The sequence below is a fragment of the Salmo trutta genome, chromosome 20 (genome assembly GCF_901001165.1).
Source record: "Salmo trutta chromosome 20, fSalTru1.1, whole genome shotgun sequence".
NCBI classification, from domain to species: domain Eukaryota; kingdom Metazoa; phylum Chordata; class Actinopteri; order Salmoniformes; family Salmonidae; genus Salmo; species Salmo trutta.
Window position 1 is genome coordinate 36520260 of NC_042976.1, and position 27588 is coordinate 36547847.

The following is a 27588-nucleotide window of genomic DNA, read 5'->3' on the forward strand; positions in this document are numbered from 1 at the left end:
TCCATGTAGATGGCTTTTCATGGCATTTCTATCTGCAACATTTGGCACATATGAACTGAACTAGTCATGTCAAGTTGTTGATTGGTTTAAGCCTTAAATAAATCCTATTAACTACATGTAGGTAGAGAAGTATTGTTTACCAGCAGCATCCTCCTAGTCAGCCAGATCCATCTGACAACACAAAGATAAAATCCGTGTAGGCTATACTATTTCCTATCTAGAGTTATCCTGGTTACTAAATTGTCTCAATTGCCACTTGAATTGAGTAGGCCTGTCTTTTTAATATTTTGATGCAGGTACCATCGGTGTCATGTGAAATGTTCACGTGCGCCAGGGATTGTGTTGTCAGTTGAACTCTTTGATATTTACTGACTATTGCATAAACTGTTGTATTTATGTCAGGAGGTAAAATTGGCTCTGGATGTGACCAGAGAACGATAAAATAGAAAGCATACACGGTGCAGTTATGGTTGTATCCAGCAGAGGGAAGCACATGCATTGTTAAACATTCCCTCAGTTTTTAGCGATTGAGCAATTGAGATTGAGATTAATCGTGCAGGTGATTTTTAAAACGTATTTATGGTTTATCGAGAGATCAACTGGCGATAATCTGGTGGCCAATGTTTTTTATGTAAAAAAATATCGTTTAGTGGGTGTACTGCAACTACAGTCTGAGATTGTGTATTCAAGTGTCCAATCCACCAAAGGTCTAATGGCAGTGTGTACATGTAACTCAATCTATCTACATGAGTCCAAGGTCTGAGCCATCCTATTTTGTTTGTACAGCATAAAAAAAAGTCTGCTTTTGTGCTGGTGTGTATGCAATTCATTATCAGCCTACATCATTCAATATCAGCCTGCCTAAATCATGTATGTTAGTTGTGGATGGTCTGAACCGCCATATTTTCAACGCGGCATACAAAGTTTGTTTTTTGAGTGTATGTCTTCATGTTTATAAAATACATTGTGTGTGTGGTCTACTGCAAGGAGTCATTGCTGTCTAGGCCTAGCCCAGCCATATCGTCACTTACCAAGTTGTGGGTGGTGTCTTAAGGGTACCTGTGGTTGTATGCCAGGGTGACATACCTCCCGTAACCTGTGTGGGGTTGAACGTTTGTCACATGTATGTCTACAACCAAGAATGAAGTTAGTGGAACACTTGACAGTTGAGTTTAGGCATTGTTTATTCCAAAATAGAAAGCTTTAAGGCAAACAGACAGAGAAAAGTGAACGGTAGGAAAAAAGTGACATGTGAGAGAGCAAGAGCAGCTGAGACCCACCGGACCCCGAGCCTGAAACAGTGGGGATCTTAGGCTCAGGTTTGAATTTTACATAGGTGCAGGTTTTCCTAACTTTTTGTCAATCTTTTTTAAATGGAGAGTTTGGGAACATTTCTTAAAGCTGGCCCTTGATCAGCCACAGCACTGGTCTTCCGCTCCCTAGAGGACCAATGTGCCATCTGTAAGGTCTGAGGATCCCAACTGCACTCTTGATTAACACATGCAAAATGTCATTTTTTAAAAGTTCTACATCTCTGTCTGCCTAAGCACCATAATATCTATTTCAGTTCCATGTGATTGTGTTATAATAAGCATAGTGTACTGGATTGTGCACTTGAAAGAGTGACATCTATGCTACTATTATAAATGATTACAAAACATTTAACACTGGCAAAACGACTTGTTTGTAGAAAATTAGAGTATTGCAATCAATTAACTGTGAGATCAAGTACATATCCGTATATTTGAATTTCAAAGAACTGCGATTGACCATGTAACATTACTATGCCTTAGCCAAGTCAGTGGCCTGCATTTTAGCTTCCTTTTGACTAATTTCACTATAGGTATATAGCTTCATCTAGTTAAGCTTTCTGTGCTAGAGTTAGTTTTTTAAATTTATTATTACCTATACAAGGCCTTTTTCAGATCTCTCCTTTAAAACAAATAGACATTTTGTTTCTCATTCGTCTTCAATATTTTGAAAACTTAATCGGACCCTGGTAAATAGGGCAACTAGCTTAAATAACGAACCATTTATACAAACATTCCATACAAAACATGAGAACACGAACCCAAAAACATATACTTATGTTCGTATATAAAAATAAGCATCTCCCTTTTTTCTCATGAGCTCTATTGGGCCTGTAGCGCTTGGCGGCTTGTAGTCCTAAACAATGGAAATGAGTTAGCATTTTCTACCTCTGGTTCATTAGGCATTCCTATGGGGAAAAAATAATGGGGTTTGGGATATATGCTCAAAATTAGGTCTGAGGTTTAACAGGCTCAGGAGATCTTATACATTTTTGTTCTATGAGATCAGTCAGCTAACATGACCTTTATGAATTATGACGTCTTCGTGCTTAAAATATATCAGCTGCTAACAGTAGCCAACTGTTAGAAATGAAACTATCTTCGCATCACACCTTCTGCCGTGTGACGCAATGGATGGTATATTGTTTTGTTCCAGGCTGCAACATATCTCTTAAGTGAGAATGTGCTTGTTTTGTTTCCCTGAACAATGTTGGCCAGAGACTACTTTGGCCCAGCTGATAAGGTAAGCTAACAGGCTGAACACACCGCTCTCGTCGCATGCGCAAGCGTTGCAAACTACATTTAGAAATCTGTTATTCAATTAGTGCACCCACGCTGCTAGCGGGCATCAACGAGCGTCTGCGTTGCCAAGGGCTAAAATGGAACTCCTTTCTACTTGTGACACAGATCGCGCTGCAAGTCCTGCCTCTCCCGTCTCCTCATTGGTTTATAGAAGCAGGTACCCACGTGCCATCTCCTCATTGGTTATACCCACGTGGGTGACTGAAAGACGAATGAGGTCGGTGGCGGTAATGCACCTAATTTATGAAAGTTGCCAATCGCAATATAAAGTCAAGAGAAGGAAAAAAAACCTGGAAGGAAGAGAGAACTAGAAATGATTCGGTTGACCGTTTTATGTGTAGATTAATTGGCGGAGTAGAGGACCTTGTGCATTTCAGGTAAAATAACTCGATGTTTTATATCCCAGGACAAATTAGCTAGCAACAGCAAGCTAGCTAAATAGTACAAATTAGCTAAATTTCCATAAATGTTTAATACTTTTCGACCTTTCCCCAAATTAATATAATTGGTTCAGAGTTTGTTTTGATATTTTAACCTTCGTGTCGTGCTTGCGTTTGGTGTGGGGGGACAAAATAAATGTATGCACGATGGCGCAGCCGGTAAGCCTATTATTTAGACATCATGGGCATGCGACCTAAGGTGTAGTTTAATTAATTTTTTTACTTGTTAGGACATTTCAGCTTTTTACTTGTTTTGATTACATAAATGCTATAAATAAAAGTGATGTTAGTTGATATCTCAAAGAACAAAATGTTTAAGATCTCTTAAGCCTGTGGCTGTGTTTACCACATACCTTATGTTCGGCATTTAACAACATTCATTTCCCTACATAGGCGTTGGCCAACGAGCCATAACCTCCATTAGTGCCTACAAAACGATGCTATTGCTCTCCCATTTCCCCGGCGCGTCATGAGAAGTTGGGCACGAAATTACTGTTCAGATACCTTGTTGTTTGCCTTACAGTGGATACGATCGCATCCAACTTAAAATGCAGCTTGTGCAAGTTAACAAACACGTAATCAGATGGTTGTCTATAGCCATCAGTCTTGTGTGTTTTCATGGTCATCACAAACTCACTGTTAAATGTGTCAAGGTCCCAAAATCAGCGTTAGCTATCCTGCTACAGAGCTTTTTGATGTTAAACGTAACGTTTGACGGTAAACAGAAAATGGCTCTATAGGGCCTGGGAGTCAGTCATGATCAGAGTGGGTAAAAGTCACAGGCATGCAAAGTGAACAAAACAAACCATTACTTGAAACTTGGCAGCCAAAAGCAGATTACATAAAATAATCATTCAACGGTTATTAACGGAGCGTAAAAACTTTTTTTTAACACTTCATGATTTGTTTTAGCTGCTTCCGTTCTTTTTGTCTTTTGGAGCGTTGAATTATATTATACAAAAAAAGTGCACTCGCCTACAAAGACTACGTAGTAAAATAACTGTTTCTGAAATGAAACTCCTCACACAGCGCACTCCGTTCAATAAATGGACATCAGGAGTGCTCCCGTACATCCTGTGGTTGTGCTGTGTAAACTGATTTAGTGCGTGTGCACGTGCAATGCAATATCAGTCTATCTACAGTACATGCATGATCTGAGCCGCCAGCTTTTTATTATTTTTTTTGCATAACAAATTGTTCTGATTTTGTGCTAGTGTGTGTACACAACTCATTATCAGCCTACATCATTCAATATCAGTCTGCATATATCTGTATGTTTGTTGTGGAAGGCCTGAATGACCATATTTTCAACACAACAGTTTGTTTTTGAGTGTATGTCTATACATGTGTGTGAGTCAAAGGAGGTTGTTGGCACCTTAATTGGGGTGAACGGCTTGTGGTAATGACTGGAGCAGAATCAGTGAAATTGTATCAAATAAATTAAACCTGGTTTGCAGGCGTTTGATGCCATTCCATTTGCTCCATTCCGGCCATTATTATGAGCCATCCTCCCCTCAGCAGCCTCCTGCGGTGAGTGTGTACAGTACGCCTGTGTGTGTCCTACTGCAGGGAGTCACTGTTGTCCAGGCCCAGCCCAGTCATCTCATCGTCGTCCTCGTCCCTGCTGTCTCCTGATTCGTCCTCGCTGTGCCCGCCAATTATCACTTGCTGCATGGCCAGCGTGCCGCCGTCTGGAGTCAGGCTCTGGAGACCCTCCACACTCATTGTCACCATGGTGCCTGGGGAACAGGCAACCAGGAGAGGACACATCAGTGACATTACATTTAGTTAGTCTCTTATTGAGAAAGAAGTTGCTGTACCAAGAGAGCCTTGACTTCGCCTGAATTCGCCTTGTGACTATCATTCCCAATACAGTAGGTGCTCTTGTGCCTAGTTGCTTTAAAAACAAGTATAGCCAACAGCTCTAGCAACTCGCAATACACAGCAGTGTAGCAAGCCAGTAGCCGTATGTACCGTCTGACATCTGGACCTGTTGTTGGGTCATCCCCGTTGAGATGGAGTCGGGCCAGAAACGCTGTAGCGGCCGGTTCGGAAGCGGTTTCTTCTTAGTTTTGGCCGTCTCCGAAGAGCTGGCGTCCAGCATAGGCTGCAGGATCCGCCTCCGCGCATTGATGAACCTGGAACGGAAGGAGAGATTGGACCCATCACGAGAAGGAGAACAAGAGTGTTGACCAATCACTAAAAGGGAATTGAAGGGTTTGAAACATTACTTGAGGTTTACTCTAGGAGAAGTCGTTCTGTTCTTTCATGCACTTAGGTGGTTATTCATGGTAGTATGGCATGGGTTCATGTAACTCACCAGTTGTTGACCTGGAGGAGGCTCAGGTTAGTTTGGGTCGCGATCTGCTTCTTCTCATCCTCTGTGGGGTAGGGGTGCTATGGAAACAAAACAATTAAATACAACAGTAATTACGTAGGGCAAGATTAAAACACTGCAAGCCAACCAAATCCCAGAATCATTCCAGGTTGTAACCCATAGTTGGCCTGTGTTCTACTCACCCCGATGTGCTGGAAGAGCCAGGAGCGCATGACGTTGGTCGCTTGTTTGGGAAGGACGCCACGCTTGTTCTTGGACGAGCTGTCGTCGTGGCCGAAGAAGCTCAGGTCCTGGTTGAGCTGCAGCTGAAGCTGCGAGAGAGGCGGTTACATCACTCTTCAGCAGGCAGTAAATGTCAACCTTTTATGTTTTAGTCCAGACAGATGTGTGTCTTACCTGTGTGTTCTGAATATGTATAGTCTGGGGAGAGAGAGTCTGTGACACCAACTGACCGTGTGAGTTGACTACTGTGACAGGCTGGTACACTGCGCCACCTGGAGGACACAGACACACGTAAGGGCTGCAAACAGACCACTTTAAACTGCAGGCACAGAGAAAGACTGAAACCAGCCGGTACACTAACAGTCCTATTGAGCTGATGGTGGTGAGCAGTGGTGGTTGTTGTATTCCAGGGTGACATACCTGCCATAACCTGTATGGGGTTGACTGTTGTTACTTTGCCTTGCTGCAGGGCTGACGCTGGCACCACAATCCCCTGGGGACTGAGGGTTCCTTTGAAAGAGCTGGAGGTCTGCACAACACACACAGGTGAGTTAAACTGAGCCTTCATGGGTGAATAGAGTGTTTATCTTATCAGGTGTATATGCTACATAGGGTGTGTCTGTGGTGGGTGTATAGCACGAGTGTACAGTGGTAGGTTACATATATATGTGTGTGTGTGTGTGTGTGTGTGTACCTGGGTCTTGGTGGGAGAGTAGCCCTGTCCAGGTGAGTAGGGGCTGCCAAGCTCTCCACTCAGCATGGTCTCGCTGTTCATCTTGGTCTTGAGGCAGGCAATGTAGCGGCTGCAGAAATCTTTACAAAGGTCACTCACCTTCTCCAGCTCTAGCAGGTGGATCCGCAGCACCTGGATGGCCTTCACCATCTGGGGTCAAAGGTCAGGGAGGAGGAGTTAGCAGAGGCAAGTACGTTTGCACTAAAAATGGCATGTACGTTGTCTGTAGTGTGTTACATAGTACATTAATTATTCCACTAGTAGCTTCTTTGGTATAAGGCCTTTGTGTCATGCTGTGTGTGTAATGTGTGCCCAACTTGCTTTATTAACCCTTTGACATGAAACAGTAGCTCACTTTGATGTGCTCAATATGGAAGTGGTCCGATGAAGCGGGTGCTAAGCTACAGAACTGTTTCGCTAGCACAGACTGGAATATGTTCCGGGATCCATCTGATAACATTGAAGATCTTTCACATCGGTCACCAGCTTCATTAATATGTGCGACGACGTCGACCCCAGTGACCAACCAGAAGCCATATCCCAACTAGAAGCAATGGATTACAGGCAACATCCGCACTGAGCTAAAGGCTAGAGCTGCCGCTTTCAAGGAGTGGGACACTAATCTGGACGCTTTAAAATGGGATTGCGTTTATCAATGGTAAAACATCCCTCCCACCCTAATCAAACTCCACTGGCTCCCACCCAGTTCAATATATGATCATTTTCACCTACAGAGCACTCAATGGACTGGCGAGCACATACATTACTGACCTCCTGCACCCCTACACTCCCACCTGTTCACTGCGCTCCTCTGACACTGGCCTCCTCACCATCCCTTGCACCAAGCTCCGCTCCATGGGAGACCGGGCTTTTACCAATTCAGCCCTCCAACTCCATGTCAGAACCTCACAATCCATACACATTGAAGTCCACACTAAAGACACCTCTTCACACAGGCTTACCTGGATTCTCTGTTGTCTTAGCTTTTATCCTGTGTTCGGAAAGTATTCAGATCTCTTGATGTGAAAAATGTGGAAAAAGTCAATCTACACAATATAGCCCCCAATGACGAAGAAAAAACAGGTTTAGACATTTTAGGAAATGTATAAAAAATAAAACTGACATTTACATAAGTATTCAGACCCTTTACTAAGTAATTTGTTGAAGCACCTTTGGCAGCGATTACAGCCTCAAGTCTTCTTGGGTATGATGCTACAAGCTTGGCACACCTGTATTTGGAGTTTCTCCCATTCTTCTCTGCAGTTCCTCTCAAGCGCTGTCAGGTTGGAGAGGGGGCGTCGCTGCACAGCTATTTTCAGATCTCTACAGAGATGTTCCATCAGGTTCAAGTCCGGGCTCTGGCTGGGCCACTCAAGGACATTCGGAGACTTGTCCCGACGCCACCCCTACGTTGTCTTGGCTGTGTGCTTAGGGTGGTTGTCGTGTTGGAAGGTGAACCTTCGCCCCAGTCTGAGGTCCTGAGCATTCTGGAGCAGGTTTTCATCGATCTCTGTATTTTGTTCTGTTCATCGTTCCTTTGATCCTGACTGGTCTCCAAGTCCCTGCCACTGAAAAACATCCCCCCAGCATGATGCTGCCACCACTGTCACTGTAGGAATGGTGCCAGGTTTCCTCCAGATGTGACACTTGCCATTTAGGCCAAAGAATTGAATCTTGGTTTCATCAGACCAATCTTGTTTCTCATGGTCAGAGTCCTTTTGGTGCCTTTTGGCAAACTCCAAGCGGGCTGCCATGTACTTTTTACTGAGGAGTGGCTTCTGTCTGGCCACTCTACCATAAAGGCCTGATTGGTGAAGTGCTGCAGAGATGGTTGTCCTTCTGGAAGGTTCTCCCATCTCCACAGATGAATTCAAGCGCTCTGTCAGAGTGACCATCTGGTTCTTGATCACCTCTCTGACCAAGGCCCTTCTCCTCCGATTGCTCAGTTTGGCCGGGCGGCCAGTTCTAGGAAGGGTCTTGGTGGTTCCAAACTTCTTCCATTTAAGAATGATGGAGGCCACTGTGTTCTTGGGGACCTTCAATGCTACAGAAATGTTTTGGTACCCTTCCCCAGACCTGTGCCTCGACACAATCCTGTCTCGGAGCACTACAGACAATTCTTTCGAACTCATGGCTCGGTTTTAGCTCTGACTTGCACTGTCAACTGTGGGACCTTTTATATAGACAGCTGTGTGCCTTCCAAATCATGTCCAATTGATTGAATTTACCACAGGTGGACTCCAATCAAGTTGTAGAAACATCTCAAAGATGATCAATGGAAACGGGATGCATCTGAGCTCAATTTCGAGTCTCATAGCAAAGGGTCTGAATAATGACATAAATAAGGTAACTGTTTTTATTTTTAAAACATTTTAAAAAAAATGTAAACTGTTTGCTTTGTCATAATGGGGTATTGTGTGTAGATTGACATGGATTTTTATTTAATACATTTTAGAATATGGCGGTAACATTACAAAATGTGGAAAAAGTCAAGGGGTCTGAATACTTTCTGACTACACTGTACTTAATTAATGGGATTTTATTGCTTTTTATCCTACTGATTTTCTTGTGTATGTAAAGGGACCTTGGGTGTTGTGAAAAGTGCTTAAAATAAAATGTATTATTCTTACAATAAATCCCACTAAGACCTCTGACGAGCAATCAAAACGTCAATACAGGACTAAGATCGAATGCTACTACCCGGCTCTGACATTCGTCGTATGTTGCAGAACTTGCTTACAAAGGGAAACCCAACCGAGAGCTGCCCAGTGACGCGAGCCTACCAGACAAGCTAAATTCCTTCTATGCTCGCTTCGGGGCAAGCAACACTGAACCATGCAGAAAGCACTAGCTGTTCCGGACAACTGTGTGATCTCATTCTCCGTAGCCAATGTGAGTAAGACCTTTTAAACAGGTCAACATTCACAAGGCCGGGTGGGCCCAGACGGATTACTAGGACGCATACTCAGAGCGTGGCTGACCCAGTCTGTAATACCTAAATGTTTCAAGCAGACCACCTTTGTCCCCTGTGCCCAAGAACGCCAACAGTAACCTGCCTAAATGACTACCACCCCGTAACACTCACATTTTGTAGCCATGAAATGCTTTCAAAGGTTGGTCATGGCTCACATCAACACAATCATCCTAGACACCCTGGACCCACTCCAATTTGCATACCGCCCCAACAGATCCACAGATGACGCAATCTCTATTGCACTAGACACTGCCCCTTCCCACCGGGACAAGAGGAGCACATATGTGAGAATGCTGTTAATTGACTACAGCTCAGCATTCAACACCATAGTGCCCGCCAAGCTCATCACTAAGCTCTGTACCCTGGGACTGAACACCTCCCTCTGCAACTGGATGCTGAACTTCCTGACAGGGTAGGCAAGAACACATCTGCCACGCTGAGCCTCAGGGGTGCGTGTGTGCTTAATAGTGCTGAGCAAATATTATTATTATAATTTTTTTTTTTACCAATTTTTTGTCGGTTCAATTATTTGAATTCCATTTCGTTCAGTTATTTTCTTTCTCTGGGAGCTCAATGCGCACATTGCACAGTTTCTCTAGAGAATAAATCAGATCAAGCCCGAACCGTGCGATGTAGTTTCCAACAGGCCAATATTCTACATATTTTAGCGCAGAAAACGTGGTAATTAACTGCAATGACCATAATCCAACGCTGCCTACTTGTCCGGTCTGTTAATTTTACTCCTGCTACGTTAGGTTAGTGTGGTGTAGACACGGCGAGAGAAGAATGCACGATCGAGAGGGAGATGAGAGCAGTTGCTTCATGAGTCATCTCTACCTGAAAATACATGGTCTAAGTGATTGATTGTTGGTATTCAGCAGTTATAAAAGTATGCCTTGTTTACTTTGAAGAACTACAAGAAGTGATTTTGTCAACAGCTCTATAGATGAGATGACTTGGAATTAAATAAGTCATCAAATTAAACAAATGTAATTTAGAAAACTTATATATTAGTGAATAAATGATGGTTAATAAGTGATAAGCAGTAATGTGCTGTCACTACCATCATGGGATATTTGTTTTAGCCTGCGTTTCAGCATTCAACCCACATAATGCATAGTACATTTAATGTTTAAAAAAAATAAACAAATCGAAACCCAAAAACCATGATTATTTTTTAATAATTGAACAGAAACCGACCAGACCTCAAACACTAATCGCTCAGCACTAGTGCTTAGTTCCCTCCTGTACTCCCTGTTCACCCACGACAACCTATCCCTCAACGTCAGCAAAACAAAAGTAGATCATCGTGGACTACAGGAAACGGAGGGCCAAGCCCGCCCCCATCCACTTCGGCAGGGCTGTAGTGGAGCGGGTCAAGAGCTTCAAGTTCTTCTGCGTCCACATCACTAAGGAATTATCACGGTACACACAAACATAAAGAAGGAGAAGGAACGACAACTCATGGCATGGGCCCTCAGATCCTCAAAGTTCTACAGCTGCACCATTGAGAGCATATTGACTGGCTGCATCACCGCTTGGTATGGCAACTGCTTGGCATCCGACTGCAAGGTGCTAGAGAGGGTAATGCGAACGGCCCAGTACATCACTGGGGCCGATCTCCCTGCCATTCAAAACCTCTATACCAGGCGGTGTCAGAGGAAGGCCCTTAAAAAATTGTTAGACTTCAGCCACCCAAGTCAGACTGTTCTCTCCGCTACCGTATGGCAAGCGGTATCAATGCACAAAGTTTGGAACCAACAAGACCCTGAACAGCTTCTGCCCCAAGACATAAGACTGATAGTTTGTTTTAATGGTTAACCATCTCTTTTTTTCTTTCTACCTTGTTGGGAAGGGCCTGAAAGTAAGCATTTTACTGTTTGTCTACACCTGGCGTTTACGAAGCATGTGACAAATAAAATGTGATTTGACATTCCATGTGTCGATTGCATAAATTTGTGAATAGTGTCACTAGAGGTCTTAGTGATGCAAAATCATTGAGTATTGACAGCAGACGAGGGAGCTGACCAGATTGTCGAGGTCAGGATCCTCGCTGAAGAATGCTTTGCCCTCTTTCTCCTGGCTGCAGACAAAGTTCTCGATATCCACGTCAAAGCTGGCTGATGTGATGCAGTCTGAGCCCTGTGTAGACTGCTCACATTTCTCAAAGAGCAGGGCCAGGAGAGGAAACAAGGGATGCCTGACACACACACACACACACACACACACACAAAGAAAAACATTACCAAATTGCTATTATCTACAGTTGTCAAATGTGGCCATTTCTACCCCATACTTTTATTCAGGTAGGGCACATAAGCCCGATAACATCTAAGACTGCCATCGTCACTAACATTATCCTGTTTAAAAGTAGTTGAGGGGGTCGGTTGACTGAAGTTTTGGCAGGAGGCCAACAGAGTTAGGTGTACCGGTATATGGAGGCCTTATCTACATCAAAGGGTGTCTGGGGTTCAGTGGGGGCAGGACTGGAGGCTGCAGCCAACCCCTCCTCACTGAACTTCTGATCATGATCAGCATCACTGTCCTTCTGCTCCACCCCCTGCATGAGGAGAGAGATGACAGCAGAGTAAGGAGCAATAGTGGTGGACAGGTAAAGCTCAGAACCCTTCCTCAACAAGGCATGAGAAGATTGCAAATGCCAACAAGACCAGTAAGTTTAGGTACTAAAAATTATAATAAAATGCCATTTACCAGATGCTTTTATCCAAAGCGACTTAGTCATGCGTGCATACATTTTACATATGGGTGTCCCAGGAATCAAACCCACTAGCGTGGCCTTGCAAGCACCATGCTCGACCAACTGAGCACCACTGAGTATTTCAGTACAAAATGGAAAGGATATAGCCTATCTTAACAATTCTTCTAAAATTGGTGGATTATGCAGGTGTCCTGGCCATGGCAGTATCTCTTTGGTCAGCGCCAGAATAGAAAGATGGGTGGTGGCATATATCATATTTAAGTTATTGATAGCCATGCCAAGCTTTAACTTGTGCTGCTTCATTCAGATTGTCAGTCACATTCATTGATTGGAAGCTAACTTGCTCCACCTCTTCTGCTTTTACACCATGCCTACCAGCAGCTAGTCAGGCTCACTTCCAAGAACATAAATCCAATGTTCTACCATGTGACTGGAGCGACAATGACTTTGAAAGCAAATGCACTAAAAATACATTTTTCCTGGAGCTGAAAAATTCATGCACCTTGACTTTTTCCACATTTTGTTGTTACAGCCCGAATTTAAAATGGATTGAATGTAGATGTGTCACTGATCTACACTCAATACCCCATAATGTAAAAGTAGAATTTATGTTTTTAGACATTGTTACAAATTACTAAAAAGTGAAAAGCTGAAATGTCTTGAGTCAATAAGTATTCAACCCTTTTATGGCAAGCCTAAATAACTTCAAGAGTAAAAATGTGCTTAACAAGTCAGATAATAAGTTGCGTGGATTCACTGTGCAATAATAGTGATTTTTGAATGACTACCTCAATGTACCCCACACATACAATTATCTGTAAGGTCCCTCAGTCGAACAGTGAATTTCAAAGAGGTTCAACCATAAAAACCAGGGAGGTTTTCCAATGCCTCGCAAATGTTTTATTTCATTTTTTTATTTAACCTTTTTAACTAGGCAAGTCAGTTAAGAAGAAATTCTTCTATAATGACGGCCTATCCAGGCCAAACCCTAACCCGGACGACGCTGAGCCAATTGCGCACCGCCCTATGGGACTCTCAATCACGGCCGGTTGCGATACAGCCTGGAATCAAACCAGGGTCTGTAGTAACGCCTCTAGCACAGAGATGCAGTGCCTTAGACTGCTGCGCCACTCGGGAAGGGCACCTATTGGTAGATGGATTTAAAAAAAGCAGACATTGAATATCCCTTTGACCATGGTGAAGTTATTAATTACATTTTGGATGGTGTATCAATACACTCAGTCACTACAAAGATACAGGCATCCTTCCTAACTCAGGTGACGGAGAGGAAGGAAACCATTCAGGGATTTCACCATGAGACCAATGGGGATCTTAAACCAATTACAGAGTTAAATGGCTGTGATTGGAGAAAACTGAGGATGGATCATCAAATTTGTAGTTACTCCACAAAACGAACCTAAATGAGAGTGAAAAGGAAGCATGTACAAATATAAAAATATTCCAAAACATGCATCCTGTTAGCAGTTAGGTACTAAAGTAATACTGCAAAACATTTGGCAAAGAAATTAACATTTTGTCCTGAATACAAAGCATTACGTTTGGGGCAAATCCATCAATGATGGACATTGTTAATATTTTCTAGCATGGTGGTGGCTGATCATGTTATGGGTATGCTTGTCATTGGTAAGGACAAGGGAGATTTAGGATAAAAAGAAAAGGAATAGAGATAAGCACAGGCAAAGTCCTAGTTGAAAACCTGGTTCAGTTTGCTTTCACCCTGAAGAAGGCACGGTGATGCCAAAACATTGGTGTTTTTTTACCCAATAAATTACTGGGAGGTTATATATATGGAGTGTGCTGTTAATCAGCACCTCTACACTAATCTATGGATTTGCGCCAGCTCATGCTTTTTAATCAGTCTGCTTTCCAACAGACACTGGGAGACAAATCCACCTTTCAACAGGACAATAACCTAAAACGCAAGGTCAACTATAACCTGGAGTTGCTTACCAAAACGACATTGAATGTTCCCGAGTGGTCTAGTTACAGTTTTGACTTAAATGGCTGTCTAGCAATGATCAACAACCAACTTGACAGAGCTTGAAGAATTTTAAAAAAAGAATAAAATGGGCAAATATTGTACAATCCTGGTTTGGAAAGCTCTTAAGAGACTTACCCAGAAACACTCACAGCTGTAATCTCTGCCGAAGGTGATTCTAACATGTATTGACAGGGGGTTGAATACTAATCAAAATGTTTTATTTTCCATTAATTACAAAAAATATATATATAATTCCCCACTTTGACCTTGTATTTGGTGTAGATCATTGACAAAAAGGACAAAAACAATTTTAAATCCCACTTTGTAACACAATGTGGAAAAAGTCAAGGGGTGTGAATACTTTCTGAAGGCTCTGTATATCCATCTCCTTACCCATACATTTTGCAATACAAGTCATTCTAAATCCATTAATGATACTTTGCCATTAACTGACTGATTAAAAATGTCAATTATCACCTCAAGAACTTCAAATCTTCCCTTCACTCACCCTTGTGGTTTTAGGCAGGTTTAAGTAGGCCTCAAATCTGAGCCTCAGACTAAATTTGTCCTTCTGACCCACCTGCTGCTCTCTCTTTGTGTACTTGTCCATGGAAACTGATTGGGCAGCCATCATATTCACTGCAGATGCCACAAACACTGAAGCATTATAAGGAGGTGGAGAGTTGGCGGACCTAGAAAGAGACATAAACCCACACATTTTTGAGAAATAAAGACGGCTATTATTGTATCAATTACTCCTGATGATGAATTGTGATTATTCTAATGCAGGGCAAAAATCGAAAAACTGACATTTGTAATTACAATGGTAGTATTGATATTGTATTGTGAATGGAGTAGGGTTGTGGTGGGAGAAAGTTGTTGCGTTTCAGTGAAAATCTATTTGAATGGTTCATGTAAATAGTTTTTCCTTCTGACAGAACAAATGCTATAAACATTTGATCGTTGTGATAGTCTAAATAGCATAACATTCCACTTTTATACTTGGCCAAATGTCCATATTTCTATGAATGGAGCATTAAAGCTTGATTGCTCTGCCAGAGGTGGTCTTCTACCTTACTTCAATACCATAAAAACTATATAATCCAGCTGCCTATCTGAATGTACGGTCTGTGTTCAAAGAGAATGGGACACCATGCACCTCATGTCTCCATCCAGATGAAAGGCCTTTGATGATTAGGGGAACACAATGTATCAAGTTTATTCACTTCCATTCGAAATGCTTTGTTCACGTTTAACTTGTGTTCAGAAACATACCATACAATGTAGCGAATGGACAAAAAAGCGATGAAGATCAAACATACCCGTCTATCATAATGTTACACACCCACCACGTTGAACTGACTTGCTTTTCTCATTACCGTGCTGGCGGCAACAAAGCTAGTTTGTAGGTGGTTAGTTAGCAAGCAAGGATAGGATTAGCTGTAAACCATGTAAAGGAAGGCGGTCGAGTGAAAATTCAGTCGAGAAAATTCAATTTTTGAGAATGTTAGCTACGTAGAAAATGTTTACCTCTTCATATCCAGACTGTACGGTCGCTAGATGAAATAACACGCTACAGCGAACGTAGCTAGGTCAGTAACGTTAGCTAATACATTAAGTTTTCTTTGACAATTTTTTGAAAACAGCCTCAAACGCATGTCAGCTATAATATGCATCACCCCTCTACGGCCGGGACACCCACTGAAGCATCCTTGTTTTAAACGTTGGTTGACCACATTTACGCTAACGTAGCTAGCAGAAGTGCCATATTTACCAGCGGCGTTTGCTACGGATTCGCTAGCTAGCCGCGCGAGGATAACAAGCTAACAAACTGTTCGCTTAATGTAGTGCATATACACGCCTAGTTCATCCAATGTGTATGTACATTGTATTCCAGTATTATTACTAAATGTGTAAATACATGTCTCTAATTTTAGATGGTTCTAAAATCCTGCCCACAACAGTCAAGCAAGCAAGGAACAGATGCCCTTCCCTGCCCCATTCGAGCTTCTACTGATAGGGATAACGCTGGGGCCTCGCTTCTAGCTCTCGCCCTTTATTTTCCAGAATCCTTCTCTCCGCCCAAAACGCGGACATATTTTTTCCTCGGGTAGATTTGCATCTTCCTTGGCCCCGGCCATCTATTCACTGCCAAATAAACTCCACTGGCCTGGCTGTGACCCTAGCTTTAGCCCTAGGCATTTTTCTGTGCGTCCCAGATTGTTTGATTGATAGGGAACAGAAAAATACGATTTTGAGTGACAGCTTACCTGAGTGCCAATCTTCGTCACACTGACAAGCGGCTGCAGCAATGGGGACTCGCAGTTGTCGCGCTGCGTCATCGCGTCTGATCACGCAGGGTCTTTTACTCATTAATATTTATAAAGTGGGAGGATTAAGTCTGGCGTGCCTTTTTCCTCGCCCATAGAATCTAGACACGCGGCTGGTAGCATGCAAGGCCAAATCTAAACCACTGCTTGCTCTCTAGTTTAGTTCAATCCAAAATGAAAAGCCCGTATAACAATTACATTGTAATTAACTTGACATTTACCAGTACCCATCCTCCTCCCACATCAGTGGGTATTATTACACAGAAGATCCATTCTTCTATGATGTGTATTGATTGTACTGCTGTAATAATTAGGTCATGATGTGTACTGTACATTCAGGCCCAGAGTCAACGTCGGGAGCAATTAAAATAGACCGTAGATTAAAAACATTTGCATGCACAGCACTATTCAAATGACCCCTAAGGTTAATCCCAGAAAATAATATAAAATATTTTTTTACTTTATACAAGAGAAAAACCTCAAACATTACAAAAATGTCAAAGCCTCATATCCCTTTGGTGTGTAGTTTAATATCATATATTTTCTATAACAATTACAAGCACGTCTTAGGGATCGTAAAGTAGAGGGGGAAATAATTCTTAAGACACCCAGGGTAGGTATGTTGGGCAGTGGGATCAGAGACATGGTGTCTGGGGACATGGGGCTGGGGTCATGTGGCCTGGTGTCCAGGCAGGCTGGGCCATCTCAGTGCCTGGGGGAGGGTCTGCCGGAGGAGGGCTGGGGCAGACGGTACTTGGCCATCTCCAGGTCCAGGTCTGCGAAGGTGTAATGGTTGTAGTTGTGGTGCTGGAGGTTCTTGTAAGTACTGTTGTCGAAAGGCTCGGGGGCTGGCGCTAGAGGTGCCGCTGCCGCCTCTTAAATTAGAACACAAAAACGGGTATAAGAGAAAGCACAGGAATATAGTTAACCTGGCTGACCAAGGGGCTGGAGTTTAGAAAAATAAAACCATAACTCAAAAATATACCAATTCAGCAAACTGCTTATTTCTGAGTCCCTTTTGGTTTTAGAGTCTTATTCACTACCCTATCAACCATCAAAACCTAACAGAAAAACATATTTGCAGTCAGTATTGTCACTGGCCACAAAAAGTGATGCCCATACGTGACTCACCTTCTACAAAGTACTACTTGATAAGATCTTAAAAAGGATGCAAATATTTACAAGTTTGACAAAAGTAATTTATGGTGGGGCATTTCCTAGTGTTAAGAATGTATCCCCCCATAGAGTCTGGAGTGAATGGCCTTAAAGGCTTTCTTTTATTTTTTATTTAACTGGGCAAGTCAGTTATGAACAAATTATTATTTACAATGACGCTCTACCAAAAAGGGAAAAGGCCTCCTGCGGGGACGGGGCCTGGGATTTAAAAAAATATATATAATAAATACAGGCTGTGTGAACCAAACGAGTGTACTCTCCTTTAAAAGATATTCGCTTGAAAACTGAAGAAAAAAAGTGGCAATAGCACTGTTTGTCCATTTTGAGATGCTGTAGCCAGTATACGCTTTCTCAAAATTAATCCACGATAAATCAAGAAATCTGTCATTAACTTTGACGTTTTTGCCGAGGAGATCCCAGTCGCGCAATTTTACATTTAACTAAGATGTTTGGTGCAGTATTTCTCAATGAAAAAGTGTGCTACTGTTGACCAATCACCAACGGGGCGTAGATGTCGGCTGCCGACTTTGGTTTGCCTCGAGAAATAATGTAACGTGCTCGAACAGCCGGGGAAAAAAACCTTATCGAAGCAACAACAAAAAAAAGAACGTAATATGCAAACTCTTCCAAACTGTTTCGTCTGGGAAGCATCGAGGCCTTTAAGGGTCTACTGCACAAACCTCTGGGAAGGAGGGGGGAAATTATAATAACAAAAGAGCACCTACAGCCAATTGCAAAATTAATATTCCATTAAATAAAAAGATTATCCTCCTTATTGTCGTCCATATCAAAAAAGGTTTTATACACAGGTCATGTTTTTGTTGAAAATACCAATTGGATAAAACTCAGACCATTAAAATACCACTACAATATTGTAAGCTGTTGACTATTAATGTCACATTTTTGTTGGGGCAACTCGCCTATTTGAAACAGCAGGCTTAACAAAGAGGATTAACAGACCCAAATCCAATCACACTGAAATAAATTAAGCGACAGTCACACGCAAAACTCAGACCAACAATGACATCTTCCACATGTGCATACTCAAGACATTTTCCATTCATTCATTGATTCATTGCATGCTTTAGCTTATTCCCTAAATTCCAGTGTAAATGAAAGGAAACCAATGAGTGACCAATCACTCCCCAGCTCCTGTCCTTCAAGCTGGAGTCAAGGGTGGTAGGCTTGGTTCACTAACTTTACCATTTGCTGGTACACAGAAACCTTACCATTAGCCTACAGTACACCATAATCATACCATAAGCTTGTTCAACTGTAACCTTAGCAGACAACCCAATGAACAAGAGAGCATAATAGCATATACAGAAAATAAATACAAAACACTCAGAGTAAAGATTGATAGACAGAGCAAGACAGTGAGACATATGGACAGAGCGTGAGTGCCCTCTCTGGGAGATCACTATGTTTAAATGCATTCAATAATATGACTTGTGAATACTCTGATTAATATAACAGTTCAATTAAGATGTTTACATGCTTTGCAAGAAGAACGATTTCCCTTTCAATCCGGTTTACATGGGCAGTTGATAAATCAGGCTACCGGATGGGACTTAGAACATTTCAGAAAATTCTAATTAAAAATAAACGTGCAATCATATTTTTGGGAAGCCCAATTATTGGCACCAGGATTGTCTTCGAAATGTTATTTTATTTACACTAAGACTGCCATTTTTTTCATTCACTATAACGGGGATCCTGTTTTCTGCAAACAATGCCTGCAGTACCACAGTCAGCCTTGAACATTCATGACTTCAAATGAGAGGGGGCAGTCGTTCTCCCCTAGCTCGGACAAAGTTTGTATTTGAAAAATATTTTGAAGATACTGTCTGATTTTCCAAACTCACCACACTCTTGCCAAAGAGGGAGGCTCACACTGCTCATGATAGCACATGCACCGATCAAATACAAGGCATGAACTCTGATTAAGATGTTTACGTATGCCAATAATGAAAATAAATTCCTACAAAATCTAAATGTTTTAAAAATTGGTTTATACATTGCTTATCGTCGATTTAAGATAAGAGTAAAGTGTTTACATGACTAATGCCAAACTATTGCCATAATCAGTTTAATATCTAATTATTAGTGTGCATGTAAATAAACTAGACATAAGAGTGCGGGGGGAGGAAACAGAGCAGGATTAGTTTACTGCCATTTTTTTGTTTTGTGTGAAGATTCCAATGTGAGCCAGTAAAATAACATGTATCGCAGCATCTTGCGAAAATATACAGTAACAATGATGGTGTGGGGTTAAAGTGTGCAGAAGATGGTAGACAAGGAACACATCAGTCTGCACAATGCAAGCAAGGTAATATAAAATAAAATAAATTGCTATGTAAATAACATTCTATATGCAAATATAGATCCTAAGTCCCAACTGGGAACCATCAGTGCAGAGTCGAGCAGGGCTGAGTTGAAATGCAGCATGTAACACAAACATGCGTCATGCACTTGGCTGAAGTAGCCAAAATCATCATGTGTGAAATGAGGAGTCTACTTTCACTTTAAGAATTTTGCATTACACACGGCAAGAAAGCTAGCTACAGCAAATTAAATGGCATGATAAAATTACTGGGAGAAAAAAAACAAAGCTAAAGCACTTATGTTAGGCACTTTACAGACTATTAACATTTAACAGTACGCGTTATGAAAAACAACATTTAGAAGAAATATGGTCATCTGTGGTTGGAAAGGTCCAAAGAGGAGAGAAATAAAAGGGTTTTATGGAGGTGTGGTGTATACCCTCAGAAGCCTCAATCAGTACTGCATCCACCAGAGCCTCTGCAATTAGCTCCTCTCCTGCTTCAGTCACTACAAGGGCAGTGTCTACCAGCTCCGCAGCAGCAGCTTCAGTGGGGGAAGCTTCATCTACCAGGTCCTCTGCGGCAGCTTCAACTGGGGCAGCTTCAGCGGCAGCCTTGGCTGCTGCAGCTTCAAGGGGGGCTTCCGACGCAGCTTCCACATGAGTTCAGCGGCAACATCTACAGGGGCAGCTTCAGATACTTGTTCTGCTGCTCCTGGAGCCTCGTGGGCAGCTTCCATGACAGCTTCTGGAGTGGCTTCTAGTGCAGCTGCGACTTCTGGAGTAGTCACTTCAACCTCTGGGGCAGCAGCGATCTCAGGGGCAGAGTCTACCAGCTCCTCAGAACTTGCAGCAGGGGCAGGTTCAGGGGCAACCTCCACGGCAGCTTCAGCTGGGACTGCTTCCTGGACTGGGGCGGGGTCAACCAGCTTAGCACTTGCAACCTCTAGTGTGGTCACTTAAACCTCTTCGGCTACAACTTCTGTTGCTTTTTCCTTATCTTCAGTAATGGCATCCAGAGTCACTGCAGGTGTAGCCTCTCGCACAGCTTCAGCAATGGCCGCAAATAAATCTACTAGGATTTCACTTCAGACTTCTCGCCGTCTGAGGAGGACGATTCAGCCGATGGGGCTCCGGGTTCAGTGGAGGCGGCAGCAGCCACTCCGGATGGTTCGGCAGAGAATGAAATGTCTTCTGGCGTGGGAGCTTCAGAACATACAGTAAAAACAATCTCAGCGACTGGGGGAGCAGCATCCACGATTTCGGTGGCAACATCGATTACAGGTGAGGCAAAAATCGATGATGGGAGCAGAAATGTCAGCGACTGGGGCAGGTTTGGAGAACAGCCTCCGCTTCAACTGGGGCCTCTGTCACGACTGCTTCAATGGCAATAGCATGGGCGACTGCTGTGGCCTCAGCGACTGGTGCAGCGGCTTCTACTACTGGTGTTTCTGGTGCTGCAGCGTCCTCTGCTAAAGGAGCTGCAGTCTCTGCAACACTCTTAGAAGCAGGAGCAGCCACCTCTACGACTGGAGAACTACATCGACAGCAGGACTAGCCATTTCTTCAGCCACAGCAGTTTTAGCAGGCGTAGCTTCGGCATGGCTTGTGGAAGTGGGAGCTGGTTCTGCAACTACTATTGTTTCGGCAGTAACAGGGTTAGCCACTGTTTCAATTTCACCTAGAGCCTGTGCTGGGAAAAGTCCTGAGGCTGAAAGCTCAACGGGAAGGCAAATTCAGTCTTGTAGGCTAGTAGTGCTGCCCTCTCTTCTGAGGCCTCTAGGGCTGAGGAAATTGTACAGGTTACATAAAACGACCAAAACCAAACATATAGAAAACTCACCTCCTAACCCCAATGCTTCTGTGGAACTACAGAAATACAATTGGCTTTAGAAAATGGTAATGATTTATCTGTAAGATTGCAGGAATATGGTCATTGGAGAAAGTTTGTTGGCACATAGTTCGAATCATGGAGATAATCCAAGTGTGGGCTATTGTTAGGGTTTGACCAACTATTTGTTTGCATAACGTATATAATATAACAAAGAAGCTATGCTATAATATTAAGTTTATACTCTATATGATAAGAGCATACTGCTGTGTGAGAGGAAGGGGCTCATGGGATGGTGAGTCATATGGAAAGAATGCAGATGCTGTGAATCAGGGATGTGGAAGAGCTTGTTAAAAGATAAGGGCAGGATATGGGTGAAATGTATATGCGGAGGGGTGTCGGGGTTTTAGAGAACTGTGCATTGTGCAGTCACAAGATAAATCGACTGCCAAAGATAATAACTACGCCCGGCAACAGGAGGCATCTCGAGGTTGGGACCAACCTGCACGCCAACGATAGGATGAGTAAGTTTAAATCACGCTCATCCTCCCTCTGACAGGCCAGCAGTGAGCGGGAACTATCTCTGTCAGAGTATTTAATGAGAAGCAAAGGATGTGTAACTCAGTTCTCTGTCTGCCCTGCGTGGTGACACAGCGACCCCGTATATACGAACCACATATTTACCATTCAAGTGTTTGCATTAATTAAAGTACAAAGAAATCAGAAGTTACTATGTGCTGACTATTTTGTTCTGATACCAGATTCGAATTGACGCGACCCAACAGTATACCAGAGAGAAATGTCATTCAGGTTTAGCTACTCAGGGGAAAATAAGAAAGACCTAGCAATGGCATATAACGTAAACCAGTATTTCCCAACTCCAGTCCTTGAGTTCCCAAACAGCACATTTTACCCCAGACAAGCACACCGGAGTCAACTTGTCAACTAAGTTAATCATTAAGCTGAATCAGGTGAGTTCGTATGGGGCTACAACAAAAATGTGTGCTGTTGGGGGTTATTGAGGACATGAGTTGGGAAACACTGACATAAACAAAACCTGTGCTCTTACTTGCAGCTTTCGCCTTTTTAACAGCTTTCTTTGGCTCCTCCACCTTGGTGCAGAATGCAGCCACAGAGGGGCACCTCAAAAGGCCCCAGCTCTCTCGCTGGAGAGCCTGCACAGAAATAAATGCATTCCATTGTTTTGCATTGTAAATGCAGCGTTCATTAGCCTTGGTGTAAGTCTATTTCTGCCCTCCTTATGGAATTGTCATGCTGACCATGTATGGCTTGACAAACAAATCTGGGACCAGCCTAAGCACCCATGCCCTGGCTCAGTTATTTAATGTGTTACCTAGCTATCTTAATTCAGAATGAGCAGGTATTTTGTATTATGCATTGTAAAATATGTCATCACTACAATTTACGTCTAAATAAAAAGCCATAGGTGCAGCCAAGTCTCAAAACGTGAGGATGGCAAGTATCTATCTAGCTAACTTTAGCTAGCTAACAAGCAGTCCAGCTTAGATCAACAGGACCGGTGAAGTCAGTTGTTTAACAAAAAAAAAAGTGGCTACGTTGATTACAAACCAATCATCTAACGAATAAATTATTTCTGATATTACAACTGAAGAACAACATATTTAGACAATAACCAAAACATATTACCTTGAGAGACCCCAGTCGTCCTAGCCAAAGTAAGGAAGTCGCCATTTTGGTGCTCCCTCTATTATGTTCCGTGGGGAAACCAAAGACGTGTACATAAACATTTTTTCTCCTGTGTTTTTTAAATGGCGGTTGGCAACCGAAAGGTAAATTACCGCCACCAACTAGACTGGAGAGTGTAAATCCATTACACTATGTGATACAAAAAGGGAAAAAATACAAATAAAATTACCCTGCCAACTAACCCTTCACTTAATAAAACCCATCACCCCATTCCATTACCTTACTTTCTTTGGCTCCTCTGCCTTGGGTGGGTGCAGTTGCAGAGGGGCTCCTCAAAAGGCCAGAGCTCTCTCGCTGGACAGCCTGCACAGAAATAAATGCATTCCATTGTTTTGCATTGTAAATGCAGCCTTCGTTAGCCTGGGTGTCTATTTATAATCAACGCCAGGCCAACAGCCTGGGAGGACGGGACACTACCTTTCAACACTCCCTGCAACTACTCAGCAATAAAATCCCGTAAACCAAAGTACTTTGCTGCAACTGCAAACACAATACTTATTTTCTGACCCTGGCAACCTCAACCTCCTGCACACTTCTCACATCTAGGAATCCCCCTCCCTGCAACATAACCATAAACTTGCCACCTGAAACACCATAGTGGGTTCGGAACAAAAGCTCTTATAGGATAACTGATATATCCTAACATTACTTTGTCAGGTAAAGACTCAGAATCAAAACTCAAAAGGATATACAGACTCATCTGCTTCACTATGCTCATCACCGGGCCTGCGTTGCACCAAACGGCGCGCCTCACAGCCACCGGGAATCTTCAACTTCAGTTGATCCACCTCCACCCTCACCGCCAGCCCAGTAATCACTCCTTTAAATGGCGCCCTGTTCCCGAGGGCAAAGCAATTAACAGGTATTTTCCCCAGTCGCGTGGCGCAGAGCACACGCTCCCTCTGAGTGGAAGAAACACCAAAAATAATCACAAGTCCACTTCGGGATACCTTCACTGATTCAACAGTACCTAACAAATTTTTCACCCTACCTGACACCACATATGGTTCAGCCGTAAGGTAGGGATCTACTTTCTCCAAAAAGGTCACTCCCACTGGACCAAATTCATCTTTATCTTGATCATCGGTGCAAGGCTCGAGTTCTGAGACCTTCACCACACCTGCCACCTCAGGTACTTCATCCTCATTCTCTTCCAATTCCCCTCCGGAGCTATTGAGTACCACAGTAAAAGTCCTAATACCTATAAAACCTAGCGTTAAAACCTGGAAATGGTTCCAAACGTTGTTTCCCCATTCACTTTGTCTGTCTGGGATTTTAGAACTACTTCATATAAGGTCTGTGTTTTGTGTAGGCTTACCTTGGCGTGACATTTTATAACCGCGCAGATTTCTCGGACAAGGTAACTTAAAAAAAAAGACAGTATTTGCCTGTAATTACCCACCACAAAATTAAATACTAATTAGCCGCTAATGTGGCTATCATACAGAACTACATATCCTGTTGCAAACTTTGATGTCATCCCTCTGGCTTTTGTAGCGAACTAGCTAATCTTAGGTCTCTCCGTCGATCTGAAGCAAGGATGGTTCTGTGCTATGTACCAGATTATAACCACTACTCCGATAATCACATGTGCATTTTATCGTTTTCAGACCTCTGTAATTGAGTGGCGTCGCTGGAGCCGTATGATAAAGTAAGCCCTACTTGCTAGCTGATAACAAACTATTTTGGTTCGGTCAAAGATTTGTGGTTAGCTATCTGCTTGTGAGCGTTAGCTAGCTAGATAACCACCGACTGTAGTTAGCTGTACAAGCTCAGCATTTGTGTAGTCATAGTTTTTCACGTGGTGACTAGCTAGCTAACGTTAGCCCACCAGGGCAATGGTATAGTTAGCTAGCTAAATATCGCCTGGTGGGCTAGAGAGTTGGGCACCTTGGTTGGCTACATTAACGTTGTACCACAGATACGTTTAGTTATACAAATCTTTGATTGCACCACAGATAGGTTTAGTTATACAAATCTTTGATTCCCGCCCTCCTGGACACCTACAGCACCCGATGCCATAGCAAGGCCAAAAAGATCATCAAGGACATCAACCACCCGAGCCACTGCCTGTTCACCCCACAATCATCCAGAAGGCGAGGTCAGTACAGGTGCATCAAAGCGGGGACCGAGAGACTGGAAAAACAGCTTCTATGTCAAGGCCATCAGACTGTTAAACAGCCATCACTAGCACATCAGAGTCTTGTCAACCTCCATCTCCTCATGGTGTGCCAGTTGGGGTTGGTGCGCTGTCCAAATGTTGCCTGCCGTACAGTCTCCTGCTGCTCCAGCACCATGCCAGCCAGGATGTCTGCATGCCCCAGGTGCTTTGTTTTAAAAAAAATGTCAGGTACAGACAGGGATGACAGAGAGGGTAACGGTTGTTCTGGCTCAGGTTCAAGGAGAAAATCCCATTCCACTCAACCTGCCCAGGAGACGGTTCCTCAGACACTGAAGATCCTTCTCTGTGGACTCTAGGGACAGAGGGTTGTAGTCTTCGGGTGGGTGCAGGCTCTCCACTGATTGCATCTGGTTGGGCATGGCTGGCTTATTCCACTTGCATTTTACATTTCCGTACAGACGATATTGTGAACCCAAAAAATAGCCAATGCAGTCGCATGGCTACACTTATGAGCTCCATAGGGGCATTCGTATGTGGTTGAGAGAATCCCCTGGTCACCTATATAGAACTGCCAAGAGGAAGGATGTTAATCAATCAAATGTATTTATAAAGCCCTTCTTACGTCAGCTGATGTCACAAAGTGCTGTACAGAAACCCACCCTAAAACCCCAAACAGCAAGCAATGCAGGTGAAGAAGCACAGTGGCTAGGAAAAACTCCCTAGAAAGGCCAGAACCTAGGAAGAAACCTAGAGGAACCAGGCCATGAGGGGTGGCTAGTCCTCTTCTGGCTGTGCCGGGTGGAGATTATAACAGAACATGACCAAGTGTTAAGTGTTATGTGAATTGTGTTGTACTACTGAATGAAACAGGTGATGCACTCAGACCAGCCTTTGTGATTGAACTTACTTTTACTACATTACTTTAGTTGGATGCTTTGAGCAAAACTTGTATTTAATATAACTTGTTCTGGGAGCCTAGTGTGTGTGTGTGTGTATGAACTAATTATTCGGTCACACTCCTGGTTAGACAATTTTACAATTGGTCATGCTCAAGCTCTTTTGCAAGTGAAACATCCAGAAGTACATTTACATTTTAGTCATTTAGCAGACGCTCTTATCCAGAGCGACTTACAGTAATACATTTCATTTCCTTTTTCGTACTGGCCCCCTGTTGGAATCGAACCCACAATCCTGGCGTTGCACACTCCTGGCTGGCGTTGCAAACACCATGCTCTACCAACTGAGCCACAGGGAAGACCAGGAGCCCTCCTTGCGGTGGGCGGCATCACCATGCTGTCAGCATTACCAACACTGGCCCAGGGGTTTGTCCAGATAGTCAATCTCAAGGCTAACCACTGGGTCACGGTAAGTAACATTCGCTACCAGGTAGTACTGTTAAGGTGTATGACTCCAGTGGTCATGACACCACCCCAGACTTTCTCTCACAAATCACCTACCTCTCTCTTATCTTTTCCAGGGACCTCTGTGAATATGGAGTGGCGGCAGTCCAGAAGCAGAAAAGGGGCACAGATTGTGGGATGTTTGCTATTGCAAAAAGTCTTACTCTGCAGAGATGAGGAACCCTCCATGGCCCAATACCATCAGAAAACCATGAGAAAACATTTTCTCTCGTTTTCAGCTGGGCACCTGGCACCATTTCCCAGTCCTGGGTCCAGGCCTCCCAAGGTGTCCACACCCTACACAACAGAGGTCAGCGTCCACTGCTTCTGCCAGAAATATGTGAGAGAAGGTTAGGAGGTGGCCTGGTGCAGGAGATGCGGCAAGCATTTTTATGTCTCGTTTGTCTCATGTCGTCAATATGCATGAATTTCTGTGCATCGTGTCCATCGTCCGTTTTGTCTGATGTTTTCTCCACCCTTGTTGTCACTGCTTGGCCGGCTCCCCACCTCTAGACAGTAGGTATTTTACTACATTGCATCTTGTTGTAAATCGTATGTTATTGTAAATAACCTTAATCATGTTGTAATATTGTTTTTAATTTGTATAAAGATGTGTTTTCTTGCAGACATTGGCTGTG

The 27588-nt window shown here is 43.2% G+C and overlaps 2 protein-coding genes across 6 annotated transcripts; both read right to left on the reverse strand.

The window, feature by feature from the left end:
• Nucleotides 1-3741: 3741 nt before the first annotated feature.
• LOC115155972 (homeobox protein PKNOX1) lies at nucleotides 3742-16394 on the reverse strand. Of its 5 annotated transcripts, XM_029703115.1 has the most exons (12): nucleotides 15571-16288; nucleotides 15200-15225; nucleotides 14621-14732; nucleotides 11749-11879; nucleotides 11348-11519; nucleotides 6307-6495; nucleotides 6033-6141; nucleotides 5787-5884; nucleotides 5573-5701; nucleotides 5373-5449; nucleotides 5027-5190; nucleotides 3742-4791 (listed from the first exon to the last, which is right to left on the reverse strand). In XM_029703115.1, the coding sequence occupies exons 2-12, from the start codon at nucleotides 15202-15204 to the stop codon at nucleotides 4613-4615; spliced, it is 1365 nt and encodes a 454-aa protein (XP_029558975.1). In that variant the 5' UTR covers nucleotides 15205-15225; nucleotides 15571-16288; the 3' UTR covers nucleotides 3742-4612. The 5 variants fall into 5 exon arrangements, with proteins under 5 accessions (XP_029558975.1, XP_029558976.1, XP_029558974.1 ...); XM_029703116.1 differs by lacking the exons at nucleotides 15200-15225; nucleotides 15571-16288 and adding an exon at nucleotides 16311-16394; XM_029703114.1 differs by lacking the exon at nucleotides 15200-15225.
• Nucleotides 16395-16880: 486 nt separating this feature from the next.
• LOC115155973 (NADH dehydrogenase [ubiquinone] flavoprotein 3, mitochondrial) lies at nucleotides 16881-23474 on the reverse strand. Its single transcript, XM_029703117.1, has 3 exons — nucleotides 23369-23474; nucleotides 22770-22875; nucleotides 16881-17245 (listed from the first exon to the last, which is right to left on the reverse strand). The coding sequence occupies exons 1-3, from the start codon at nucleotides 23411-23413 to the stop codon at nucleotides 17076-17078; spliced, it is 321 nt and encodes a 106-aa protein (XP_029558977.1). The 5' UTR covers nucleotides 23414-23474; the 3' UTR covers nucleotides 16881-17075.
• Between the last annotated feature and the right edge of the window lie 4114 nt (nucleotides 23475-27588).

Coding starts and splice junctions, on each gene's coding strand:
- LOC115155972 (XM_029703113.1), bottom strand. CDS start 14,758: ATGTGTGGGTTTATGTCTCTTTCTAGGTCCGCCAACTCTCCACCTCCT. Junction 11,880..14,620: donor ACACAAAGAGAGAGCAGCAG/GTGGGTCAGAAG, acceptor CTCCTCATGCAG/GGGGTGGAGCAGAAGGACAG. Junction 11,520..11,748: donor GATAAGGCCTCCATATACCG/GTACACCTAACT, acceptor TGTGTGTGTCAG/GCATCCCTTGTTTCCTCTCC.
- LOC115155973 (XM_029703117.1), bottom strand. CDS start 23,413: ATGGCGACTTCCTTACTTTGGCTAGGACGACTGGGGTCTCTCAAG. Junction 22,876..23,368: donor GACGACTGGGGTCTCTCAAG/GTAATATGTTTT, acceptor ATTTCTGTGCAG/GCTCTCCAGCGAGAGAGCTG. Junction 17,246..22,769: donor TAAAAAGGCGAAAGCTGCAA/GTAAGAGCACAG, acceptor TTCTAATTTAAG/AGGCGGCAGCGGCACCTCTA.